The sequence below is a fragment of the Equus quagga genome, chromosome 12 (genome assembly GCF_021613505.1).
Source record: "Equus quagga isolate Etosha38 chromosome 12, UCLA_HA_Equagga_1.0, whole genome shotgun sequence".
Taxonomy (NCBI): Eukaryota; Metazoa; Chordata; class Mammalia; order Perissodactyla; family Equidae; genus Equus; species Equus quagga.
Window position 1 is genome coordinate 61,682,992 of NC_060278.1, and position 11,323 is coordinate 61,694,314.

The following is an 11,323-nucleotide window of genomic DNA, read 5'->3' on the forward strand; positions in this document are numbered from 1 at the left end:
GAAAGATAACTGAAGACAAAATGGAAGGGCTTGATTGAAAGACAGGAAAAGAGCAAAGGTAAGGATAGTGGAAGGCTATTACTCTATGAGTCTGAACTATGTGGCAACAGAGGGAATAAAAATATAGGAGTGGATTTGGAAAAATTAAAGATAAAATCGTATAGAACCTAGAAACTAACTGGATGTTGTATTGTGATAGAGGTGACACAAGATAAACGATAGCCTTCTGAGGTTGGATAACTAAGTGGCTGGCTGCCAGTTAGGGGAGCTAGAAAAACAGAAGTAACCACCAAATCAGGGGTACCTCTGTTTGTATGTGTGTGAGCATGCGAAAGTATACAAGGTTGGGAGAAGAGTGGAAAGGGAGCAATGAGCTTTATGTGTTTTCTGCAGAATATTCTATTGTGGCTGCTATATAAGAACTATTTGGGAATTTGGTCTGAAACTCAGAAAACTCAGCAGTGAAGACAGCCTAGGAGCCAACAGTCTTTACCCCCACTTCTCTACCTCCTCTCAACCTTCCTTGGATCTCTTCCTGAGGTAGGATGAGTCACGTTTCATAGCTCTGGTTTAATCAGCAGTCACAACTCCCATCTGCTAGAGAGGTTGGCAGGCTTCTTTAGTGAAAATAACTTCCTCTTTGGCTCCCCCTTCCCTTTGCTCTGGGAATATCGGGACTTTTGCAGTTTTTCAGGCCTTCCGCATAGCTGTTTAGATCACGGGTCACAAATTGAAGCAAATAGGAAAAGGATGGGGTGACTAAAACCCTAAAATTCCAGTGGGTACTAAATGAGCTCAAACTCCAAGTGTGAGAGAGTCAATGAATACGCCAAATTCACATAAACATTTTACTGATAAGAATCTCTATAGTCACAAAGTGGCTACTCCTTATCTGTGTCTAACAGAGAGACATAGCAGAGTTAGTTGGCAAACACACAAGGTGAACAGGTTGAAGGGACAGGACTAGCAGCTGATCTCTATGCCTCATCCCCCCAAAATGTCTGCAAGGTAATGCTGGTTAGCCACAAACTCTCTTACAGGCATTTGAGACAGTTGATTTTTAATATTTTCTTAAAAAAATACAAAGATGAACTGTTCAGATCAACAAAACTCAGGGAAAGGGGAAAAATGGAATTTCAGAGTAAAGGGAAAGTGCATTCTTATTTAGGCATCATATTCCCACACTCCCAATACCCATAAAGCAAGAATTTCACTCCATAACACAGGGGAGACTTGAACAGTAGCTCAGAAATGGTGATAGCAGGTACTGGAACTAACAAAAGAATTCTGGTTGTCCTTGATTTTTCTGTCGTGGGATGGATGAAATCCATTCTAAGGACAGAGAAGGGAACCTTATAGTAGGAAAAAGACTAAATGTACCAAACACAGCTGTAAAAACCCGTCCTTAGCATAAATGTGCCCTTAAAAGAAGGGGACAGTAATCAGGTAGCTGAACTTCTTGGCTGTTGCCATCCCCACCCATTCCCAAATAAATAGTTTGGAAGTGTAATAGCATAGTCGTATTTGATTCAACAAAGAGTCTCTCACCCACTCGAGGCAAACCTTACCCATGGGCAGATGAGCCCTGGCAGGGATTAAGACAATGTAAAGTCACAGAACTTCCGATTCGTCCCCAGGCACACTGAACTCCCACATTTACTCAATCTCCGCTCCTCCCAACGTTTGTTCACTCTGTTATTCCCTCAGACAGTCTCCAGTGCCAAGATGCACGACACTTGAGTTCAGAAAGACCATGGGGACATAAAACGATGCTTCGAATACTACACCCTTCTCAGTCTTCCAGGTTATATTTTAGTGGTGTTCTAGGTTCACTCACATCCCATCGAATCATTTTCCTCACTCACTCTAAACTCCTGATAAAGCAACCCTGTCTCCTCTAAGGGAGTGTCCGACAGATCTTTCCCTAGGCCCCCAAAGTTTGACAGGGCTTTTCTGTTGGTTTTCCTCCAGAATGGAACTGTGTTGCCCCTAGCTACCGGTAGACTAGGCAAGATATTTATCCCTGGAAAAGGAAAACAAAAGACTTGGGTTTTACCAAGCTTGGTATCCTCCCAATCATCTAGGCTGAATACTGCCCACATGTAATAGGTCAAACTCACCTTCATTCTCTGCAACACATGAGGCACAACATATATTTATATATATAAGTATATATTCTCCCAAGCATATGGTAATTTAGAGATGACAAGAAAGTGCTCCCTAGACCAGAAGGAGAGGTGATCTGGCCTCTCACATCCATCCAGTGTGCAGTCTCTTTCCTGGAGTGTCTGTTACCCACCCTCCTCTTGGACAAAACTACCAGCGCGAGGGGGCGGTGTGTCAAATAACTACAGTCATCACTGCACTGGTGCTTGTAATCACCCTGTGCACACAAGGAGAAAGAGACATTCTGGAAAGGATCCTTGATTCTCCTGTAAACTGTCCCTGGGACTGGTCACTAGCTCTGGATGATGCTCCAACAACGGTCACTTCTCTCGGAGAACACACACGCCAGCATCACAGCGCTGGGTTCCCATGGATGTCACTACTTCCCAGCTGTCGATGATAGGGTCATAGCACTCGATGCTACTCAGCAGGGAATTCCCATCATATCTAGTGGGGAAGAAGCAAAAGAAGGAAATGAGCTTTCTATTCCTTTCCATACAAGTCCTACACTAAGGCTGCCACTGAAGATGTCTCCCTGACCCAAACCCCGTCTCCATCCAAAAATGTGGACTGGATCACACTGCCCTGGATGCTTGGTGACTCTAGCCTGGTTTCTAAATCCTCACCCTGCAATCGCATAAAGTCTTCCCCGCAGCACTGTGGCTCCTACATAGCAGCGTGGAGTGGTCATGCTAGTGACAGTTGTCCAGGAATCGGTGCGAATGTTGTATGCTTCAACGGAAGAAAGGTGGGCTGTACCGTCAAATCCCCCCACCACGTAAATATGGTCATTCAGCAGGGCTACTCCTGCACCTGGGGAAAAAGGTACAGCAGATGAATACTCCTAAGTTAAGACCTGAATTCTAGAAACAAAACATGGTCACTGATGGCTAGCTGAATTCTAGGTTAGCTGAGGGATGTGGACTGGGGCCAGACAGGCCTAGAAGAACCTAGCCCAGCACAAGTTATCCCATCTGTAAACCCTTTGGTTGGGCCTCGAAATAGAAAAGAAAAACTGAAATGGTTGTCATCTTCACTTTCATTAATTCAGAGCCCAAGCCTCCTCACTAGGAGAAAAGGCGGCAGTGGATAAAACAAGGTACTGAAGGTGGAAGGAGGAAAGGAGTTGAAGCTGTCATCCCAACGCAGTTTCCACCCAGAGAAAGGAAAGTGGAGCAGCGCAGCATTTCTCCTTGCTTCCAACCCAGCCTGCTCCACTTCAAGCAGCTCCCAGTGAAGGTAAATCACTGCTTTTCTGTACTTGTGCATTAGAGATTTTATTCAGCATATTCATTTAACAAGTACTACACTCACGAAACTGTACTAGATACCACAGAGTGCAGAGAGGGAACAGAGACATAAAAAACAAGTAAAACAAGAAGACTTTTGCCCTCAAACTTATAATCTAGTTGAAAGTTTAAGTTGTCTTTATTCTCACTATATTTAGAGAAAACAGAGGGAAAGAGGAGAATGGAGTCTGACTCATGTTTTACTTTATGTCTACATGGAGGAGGAAATGCAACTCTGATTTACTGATACCCTGTCCTGTGACTGTACCATGGCCGCACAATTACAGATTTGACAGTACTGTCTATTGTCCCCTCCCTTAGATCCGACTGGTCTTACCAGAGCGCTTGGTGGCCATCGGTGTAACATTGGTCCAGTGTCCTGTATGGGGATCATATTTCTCAACTGAATTTAAGATATTCAAGCCATCATATCCTCCTGAAAGACAAAGTAGAGACTATTCCAGAAAGAACGGTAAATCCTTCTGCCCATTCCCAGTCTGCCTGCCTTTCTCTGAGTGTTTCAACTCATTCTTTCAGTTTCACTTTTCCCTCAAGAGTTCCAATAATCCAAAAAGAAATCTGATAGTATGCTATTTTCTGCTTCCAGGGAAAAGATAATCCTAAGTGATGGAAAAGATAGTGGGATAGACTGGGGTTTTAGTTGAAGGAAGTCTATGAACTTCCAGTAAAAAGGGAGTCCCACCCAGAGGCTGCCACCCTTAAGTGAGTTCTCTCCCATCCCTGCATCCCAGACTGAATACCTAGACAGTAGATCACTCCGCTAGCCACTACTAGTCCGGCGCCTTCCCGGGCTGTCTGCATATCTCCCAGCATGCTCCACTGGTCAATGTTTGGGTCATATCGCTCCATACTGGTATGACGCCTGCTTCCATCAAAGCCTCCAGAGACATAGATCATATCTGTTCAGAATGAACAAATCACAGACTATTAGAGAATGAGAGATTTCTAGGAACTCTTTTCTCTACAAATTCCCCACAATTCCTTCAAATGTTTGGGAGCAAAAACGAACATTTTTTCACAGAATAAGTCAATTAGGTCTTATAGATAAGGAAGACAGCACAGTTGAGATATCTAAAAAAGAATGGGGTAAGACTGAATCCTCAAAAGCATTTGAAGAGTAGGTGAAGTTTGCAAAAATAAAACTAGTGCCAATTCCTCATCAGTTACATTGGAACTCTATTTACCAAGTGTTGTCAGTGTTGAAATATCCATGCATAACGAACAGCTTTGTTAACACTAATATTTCTGAAAGCAAAAAGGATATTTGACCTTACCAGTATCTCTACATTTCATGCTCCTGCCAGACCAAAGGCAGAGGTATGAACCCTGATCCAGCCACAACAAAATGGAAACACTGCTCTCCACACCAAGCCTACCTCCTAGGGTGGTGGCTCCAGCAAGGCCTCGTCGGACATTCATCGGGGCTACAGAATACCAGACCCCATCCTCATCTGCTGTGTAGTCTAGACACTCCACTGAACTGAGGCGGGAACGGCCATCATAGCCACCAATTACGTAGACCCGGTCATGTAGGGACACTGAGGCCACATAACGTCTCTTACGAGTGATGCTCTGTGGATTTAGGAGAGAAGCGGTGCAGAGCATGTCAGTCACGAGAGTCTCAGGCTGTCCTTTCTGTTTCTACCTACACACCTCTCCTTCTTGTCACCAGGAACCCTTCTTGAGGCAGTGGTTCACCCTCACGTGGCCTCCAGCGGCCTGCCTACTGAATGAATACCCTCTTGCCTGTTGTGATGCAAGACTTCTGTACATCTGCCTCTTTCCAAGGCTTCCAAAAGATTTGATGTCTCTTTGTTATCTAGTACCTGATCACTTCCTATTTCATAAGGCACTGGGCTACAGACTTCCTTAAAGTGGAAAAGTTCCTTGCACTGCTAATCCAAAGGCCAGGATTCAAAGACCCTAAAAGTTAGGAGGACTGATCAAAAGATTTCCATGCTTTCTCAGAATTATTATTTTTCTTTCAGCACTGAAACAGAGACACACCAAGGGAGAAAGATACAAACTTCTGAGTTCAATTGAACACTAGTTCAAATGAACACCATTTAACACTGAGTTCACGTGAACAGAGCATGATCAACGGAGCATGCCAGGAGTTACACACACAGCTCAGGAAGGCGATGAAATAGCAGTGGCCAGCTGAGTTTAATTCGATGCAGTGCCACTAATATTTCTGAAGTTTCATCTACTCCAAACAGTCAGTAACTATTTATCGAGTCCTACTCTACATGACACTGTTGTAAGGAACATTAGGCTGTTACCAGGCTTTTATACTTTTAGGGCTGGATTATTATGATCTATAGTCAGGGAACGGGGACATTCAGCTCTTTCCCCATGACTGGTTTCACCAATTACTTACTGGCAAAAAGCTCCACTCCTGAGTCTTGGGGTCATATTTCTCTACCACATCGATGGGAGACTGCTGGCTTCCAAAGCCCCCAACCACCAGGAGCACTTCATTGGCTCCTGAAAACAAAGGGAGAAAAAGAAGTTACTTCACCACCCCTGGCTGGGGAATTACTCACAGGAAAGTATTAAGTAGAAACAGTTCTGGGATATCTTGTTTTACGTGGCCCAGAGAAGCAATCTGAAATAGGAGAATCATCCTAAGGCTGCCTAACAGGAAATTATTTCTTCCTGATGCCCTAGCTCTTGAGGACCTGAATCTATGAAATTTAAATTTCTGGACAACATTAAAACTCCAACAGGCAAACCCGAACATACCATCACACCACTTCAACCTATCTAGATGACTTTGGTTGATACAGTAACTGTGTTCTAAGTGCAGGCAGGAGGAGGCTAACGGAGCTCCCTGCCCCTCAGCCTGCAAACTCCGAATGGGATTTTCTGTAATGAAAGAATGCTCTCCTAACCCTGTCTCAAAACAGTTGAGAGTTGTGGCTTAAGACCAAGTGATCAACTTTTAAAATCTCTTTTCCATGAACTTTTATTCTTCCAATTTAGCCAACTATATGAACATGTTCCCTGCCAGTACATCAAAACTGTCAGGTATTCATAAGACCAGGCTTATAAAGGGAATCTTTTTCTCTACTATTTTCCCAAACAAGGTATTTTGATGGCCTTCACATATTCCCCTTTATCCTAAGGCCTTATTCTGATCAAATACTTCCTACCTTGTGTCCTTCCAAGGAGCAAAGTCTTCTGAGGAACCCCCTGGTGCATCTGCTCTCCTAGAGCACATGGACTGAACACTTAGCTGGAGCACTTTGGATGATGCAATCACTATGAGGGCATTTAAGAGACCAAGGCGCTCAGAGAAATAACCTGGACTTGAAAGAGTAACTGTAGTACCTCTAAACTGACAAGAGACACAGAGCCCTGAAGTAGTAACTGCTCTGACAGTTACCACCAACAGTTGCTACAATCATTAGCTGCCGCTAGTATACTACTTTACAACGCACAATAGAAGTACACCACCATCACCTATGAAGTATTGCTGCCAAAAAACTGACGCCGAATCTTGAATCTTTTCAAGTCTCTAGTCTAAACCACCTGTTTACAGGAAATACAGGGGACGGAAATACATGTTAAATGATACAAGGCTACAATCAGTAAAATCTAGAATGTGGGAATTTCTACAGGTCAAACAACCTGGTCACTTCAACAAACAAATTGCAAGGAAAAACCAAAGCAGGAGGGGAAAACCTGTGGATTAAAAGAGACTAAAGAGAGAGATGAACTCAATGCAATGGCTAGACCTTGTCTGGGTCCTGAGTGGAGCAACTTGAAGTTTCAAAAACAAAAACAAAAATTATGGAAAATTGGGGAAACACGAACATCTACTTGATATCTGAGATAAGGAGTTGGTTGTAGGGGGAATCCTGGTCAAGATGGCAGTGTAGGCAGACTCTGAACTCACCTCCTCCCATGGACACAACGAATTTACAACTACTCCTGGAACAATTACCCCCGAGAGAGAACTGAAAATGGGATAAAAAGAACCACACCACAAGGGACAGCGCTGACAGAGGTGGAAGAGGTAGAAGTTCCTTTCTGGAGAGAAGAAAGCCACCTTCTAGCCGCAGAGCTTCATGACCAGCTGGGAGCAATCTTAAGGTAGGAAGCCTTCCCTGGAGGAGTGGGGGATCTGAGTAGGGGAACGTGAACACAATCAGCAGCTTTTGGACTCAGCATAACCAAGACAAGCGTCATAATATCTGGCATTGCTGCTACTAACAACAATGGGGAATACCCCCAGAAAAGCAATTGGACATAAGGGAAAAAAAAGCCTGCTATTAAAGGGCCCATGCACAATTCAGAAAGCAACCTAAAATCACCAGCAAGAAAGGTGCACAATCCTTTGGTGAAGACTCACCTGATAAGCTTTGGTCACATCTCAGTGAGAGGTGAGACCTCCCCACGGACTGAGACATTGGTGGTAGCCATTTTTGAGAACTAGTACAGACATGCTGACACAAACACTGGCAGATGCCACTGGAGTTCTTCCCATGGCCTATTAGCGCAGGAGTCTGCCCCATCCACCAGAGCACCAACTTAATCCAGCTCAGCCAGAACAGGCAGCCTGCACTAGGGACTAGCCCCACCCAACAGCAAGCCTTGGGCAATCTGTGGACCCACGAAGGTGGGGTGCCTGGATCCTCTGCAGTGTGGTGGGTGAGTCCACCTCGGCGGCACAGGGCATGCACGAGGTGTGGGCCTGGATTGGTGGAGTGTGTGAGGCCTCTGCAGTGCAGTGACTGGGTTTGCTTCAGTGGGTCAGGGCCCACGCGTGGGGCAGGACTGTGTTGACAGTGTGTGGCCCTGCAGGCAGTGGGGCTTCTTAGCTGCAGCAGACTTGTGCTTATCAAACAACCACATAGGGGATCAGCCCCAACTTGCAAAGCCTGAAAAAATCGGGTGCTCCCATGCCTGGTGCTGGCCCCACTAAGCTGCAATCCTGAGAGAGCCAACAACAGACCTGCAGGCCAGAGGGCTACAGCAATGTAAGCCCCCTGAGCCTAGCAACCAGCCACACTTGGGTCATATTCACTTAACAGAAAAACTGCAACAGGAATGTGCTATTAGACCTTGTAACCAACTGTGCTGGAACTCCCCATGCCAGATAAAGTGACTGAAGGGTCCACGGCAGCCACATGCAGCTGAGCATTACAACCGGCCAGCTAGGGGGACAGCCTCCCCGGGGACCTGAAGCAAGAACAACCCTGCCACAACAGAAGGACTCACACAGCCCACACAGGTGACACCCCGAACATCTGTAACTGGTGACGAGAGGCAAGCACACCACTGGGCCTCATAAGGCATTTCTTACATAAGGTCACCTCTCCAAGATCAGGAAATGTAGATGACCTACCTAATACATACATGTAAGCACGGAGAAGAAGGCAAAATGAGGAGATAAAGGGAATATGTTCCAAGTAAGGGAACAGGACAAAACCCCAGAAAAAGAACTAAATGAAACAGAAATAATCTACCTGACAAAGAATACAAACTAACAGTCATAAGGATGCTCACTAATCTTGGGAGAAGAACGGATGAACTCAGTGAGAACTTCAACAAAGATTTGGAAAATATAAAAAACAACTAATCAGAAATGCAGAAAACAATACTAGAAATGAATACTTCACTAAAGGCACTCAACAGCAGAGTAGATGATACAGAAAAACGGATCAGAAAGCTGGATGAAAAACTAGAGGAAATCACCCAAGCTGAACAGATAAAAAAGAATTAAAAAGAATGAGAACAGTCTAAGAGGACTCTGGGACAACATCAAGCACACTAACATTCATATTATAGGTGTCCCAGAAGGAGACGAGAGAGACAAAGGGGCAGAGAATCTACTTTAGGAAATAACAGCTGAAAACTTTCCTAACCTAAGGAAGCAAACAGACATGCATGTGCAGGAAGCACAGATAGCACCAAACAAGATAAATCCAAAGAGGCCCACTCCGAGATACATTATAGTTAAAATGTCAAGAATTAAAGATAAAGAAAGAACCTAAAAGCTGCAAGAGAAAGGAAACAAGTGACATACAAAGAAAACCTCATAAGGCTCTCAGCTGACTTTTCAGAAGAAGCCTTACAGGCTAGAAGGGAGTAGCACGATATATTTAAAGCACTGAAAGGAAAAAATCTACAGCCAAGAATACTCTACCTGGCAAGGTTATCATTCAGAATGGAAGGAAAGAGAAAGAGTTTCCCAGACAAGCAAAAACCAAGGGAGTTTATCACCAAGAAAACAGCCTTACAAGAAATGCTAAAGGGATCTATTTAAGTGGAAAAAAGATGACAAATAGGAATAAGAAAATTATCAAAACAAACAATAAAATCACTGTTAAAGGCAAATATACAGTAAAGGTAGCAGATCAACCATCTATGAAGCTAATATGAAGGTCAAAAGAAAAAGTACTAAAATTATCTATTTCCATGATAAGAGGGTAATGGATACCCACACAAAAAAAGGTTAGATATATATCAAAAACATAAAATGTGAGAGGAGGAGAGTAAAAGAGTAGAGTTTTTAGCAAGAGGTCAAACTAAAGAGACCATCAGCTTAATACAGATTGCTATATACATAGGTTATTATATATGAATGTCATGTAGTCACAAACCAGAAACATGTAATAAATACACAAAAAATTAAGAGACAGGAACCCAAACACAGTACTAAACAAAGCCATCAAACCACAAGAGCAGAGAGCAAAAGAAGGAACAGAGAAGAACTACTAAAATACACAGAAAGAAAGTAATAAAATGGCAATAAGTACATTCTTATCAATAGCTACTTTAAATGCCAGTGGACTAAGTGCTCCAATCAAAAGGCATAGGGTGGCCAACTGGATTAAAAAACAAGACTCATATATATGCTGCATACTAGGAACACACTTCAGACCTAAAGACACTCACAAACTGAAAGTGAAGGGACGGAAAAAGATGCTCCATGCAAATGCAAAGAAAAGAAAGCTGGGGTAGCACCACTTATATCAGACAAAATAGACTTTAAAACAGTGTAACAAAAGGCAAAAAGAGCACTACATAATGATAAAGGGAACAATCCAACAAGAGGATATAACACTTGTCAATGTCTATGTACCCAACATAGGAGCACCTAAATATATAAAGCAATTATTAACAGACATAAGAGGAGAAATAGTAACACAATAACAGTAGGAGACTTTAACACTTCACTTACAACAATGGAGTGACCATCCAAAAAGAAGCTCGATAAGGAAACACTGGCCTTAAATGATACATTAGACCAGATGGACATAGTAGATATAACACTCCATCCAAAACCATAAATACACATTCTTTTCATATGCACATGGAACGTTCTCCAGGATAGATCACATATTAGACCACAAAACAAGTCTCAATAAATTTAAGAGTACTAAAATAATACCAAACATCTTTTTTGACCACAACAGTATGAAACTAGGAATAAGCTACAGGAAGAAAATTGGAAAACCCACAAATATGTGGAGATTAAACAAAATGCTACTAAACAACGATTGAGTCAATGAAGAAATCAAAAAATATCTGGAGACAAATGAAAATGAAAATACGACATGCCAAAATTTATGTGATATAGCAAAAGCAGTTCTAACAGGGAAGTTTATAGCAATGCAGACCTACCTCAACAAACAAGAAAAGTCTCAAATAAAGAATCTTACAACAACAACACACACATAGCAACGGAGATGGGATTAGTGGTTGCCAGAGGTGAAGGGGGTGATTAGGCACAAGTGTGTGGTGATGGATTGTAATTAGTCTTTGGGTGGTGAGGATGATGTAATTTACATAGAATTTGAAATACACTACGATGTATACCTGAAATTTATATAATG

The 11,323-nt window shown here is 43.0% G+C and overlaps 1 protein-coding gene across 1 annotated transcript in view; it reads right to left on the reverse strand.

The window, feature by feature from the left end:
- Positions 1 to 1,039: 1,039 nt before the first annotated feature.
- KLHL12 (kelch like family member 12) overlaps positions 1,040 to 11,323 on the reverse strand; it is a 39,294-nt gene continuing 29,010 nt past the window's right edge. The window contains exons 7-12 of the mRNA XM_046679307.1: positions 5,857 to 5,963; positions 4,853 to 5,048; positions 4,217 to 4,375; positions 3,793 to 3,891; positions 2,793 to 2,979; positions 1,040 to 2,613 (exon numbers count right to left, since the gene is read on the reverse strand). Coding sequence (XP_046535263.1) covers positions 2,487 to 2,613; positions 2,793 to 2,979; positions 3,793 to 3,891; positions 4,217 to 4,375; positions 4,853 to 5,048; positions 5,857 to 5,963 — 875 coding nt within the window. The 3' untranslated portion in view covers positions 1,040 to 2,486. The remainder of the gene's footprint in view (positions 2,614 to 2,792; positions 2,980 to 3,792; positions 3,892 to 4,216; positions 4,376 to 4,852; positions 5,049 to 5,856; positions 5,964 to 11,323) is intronic.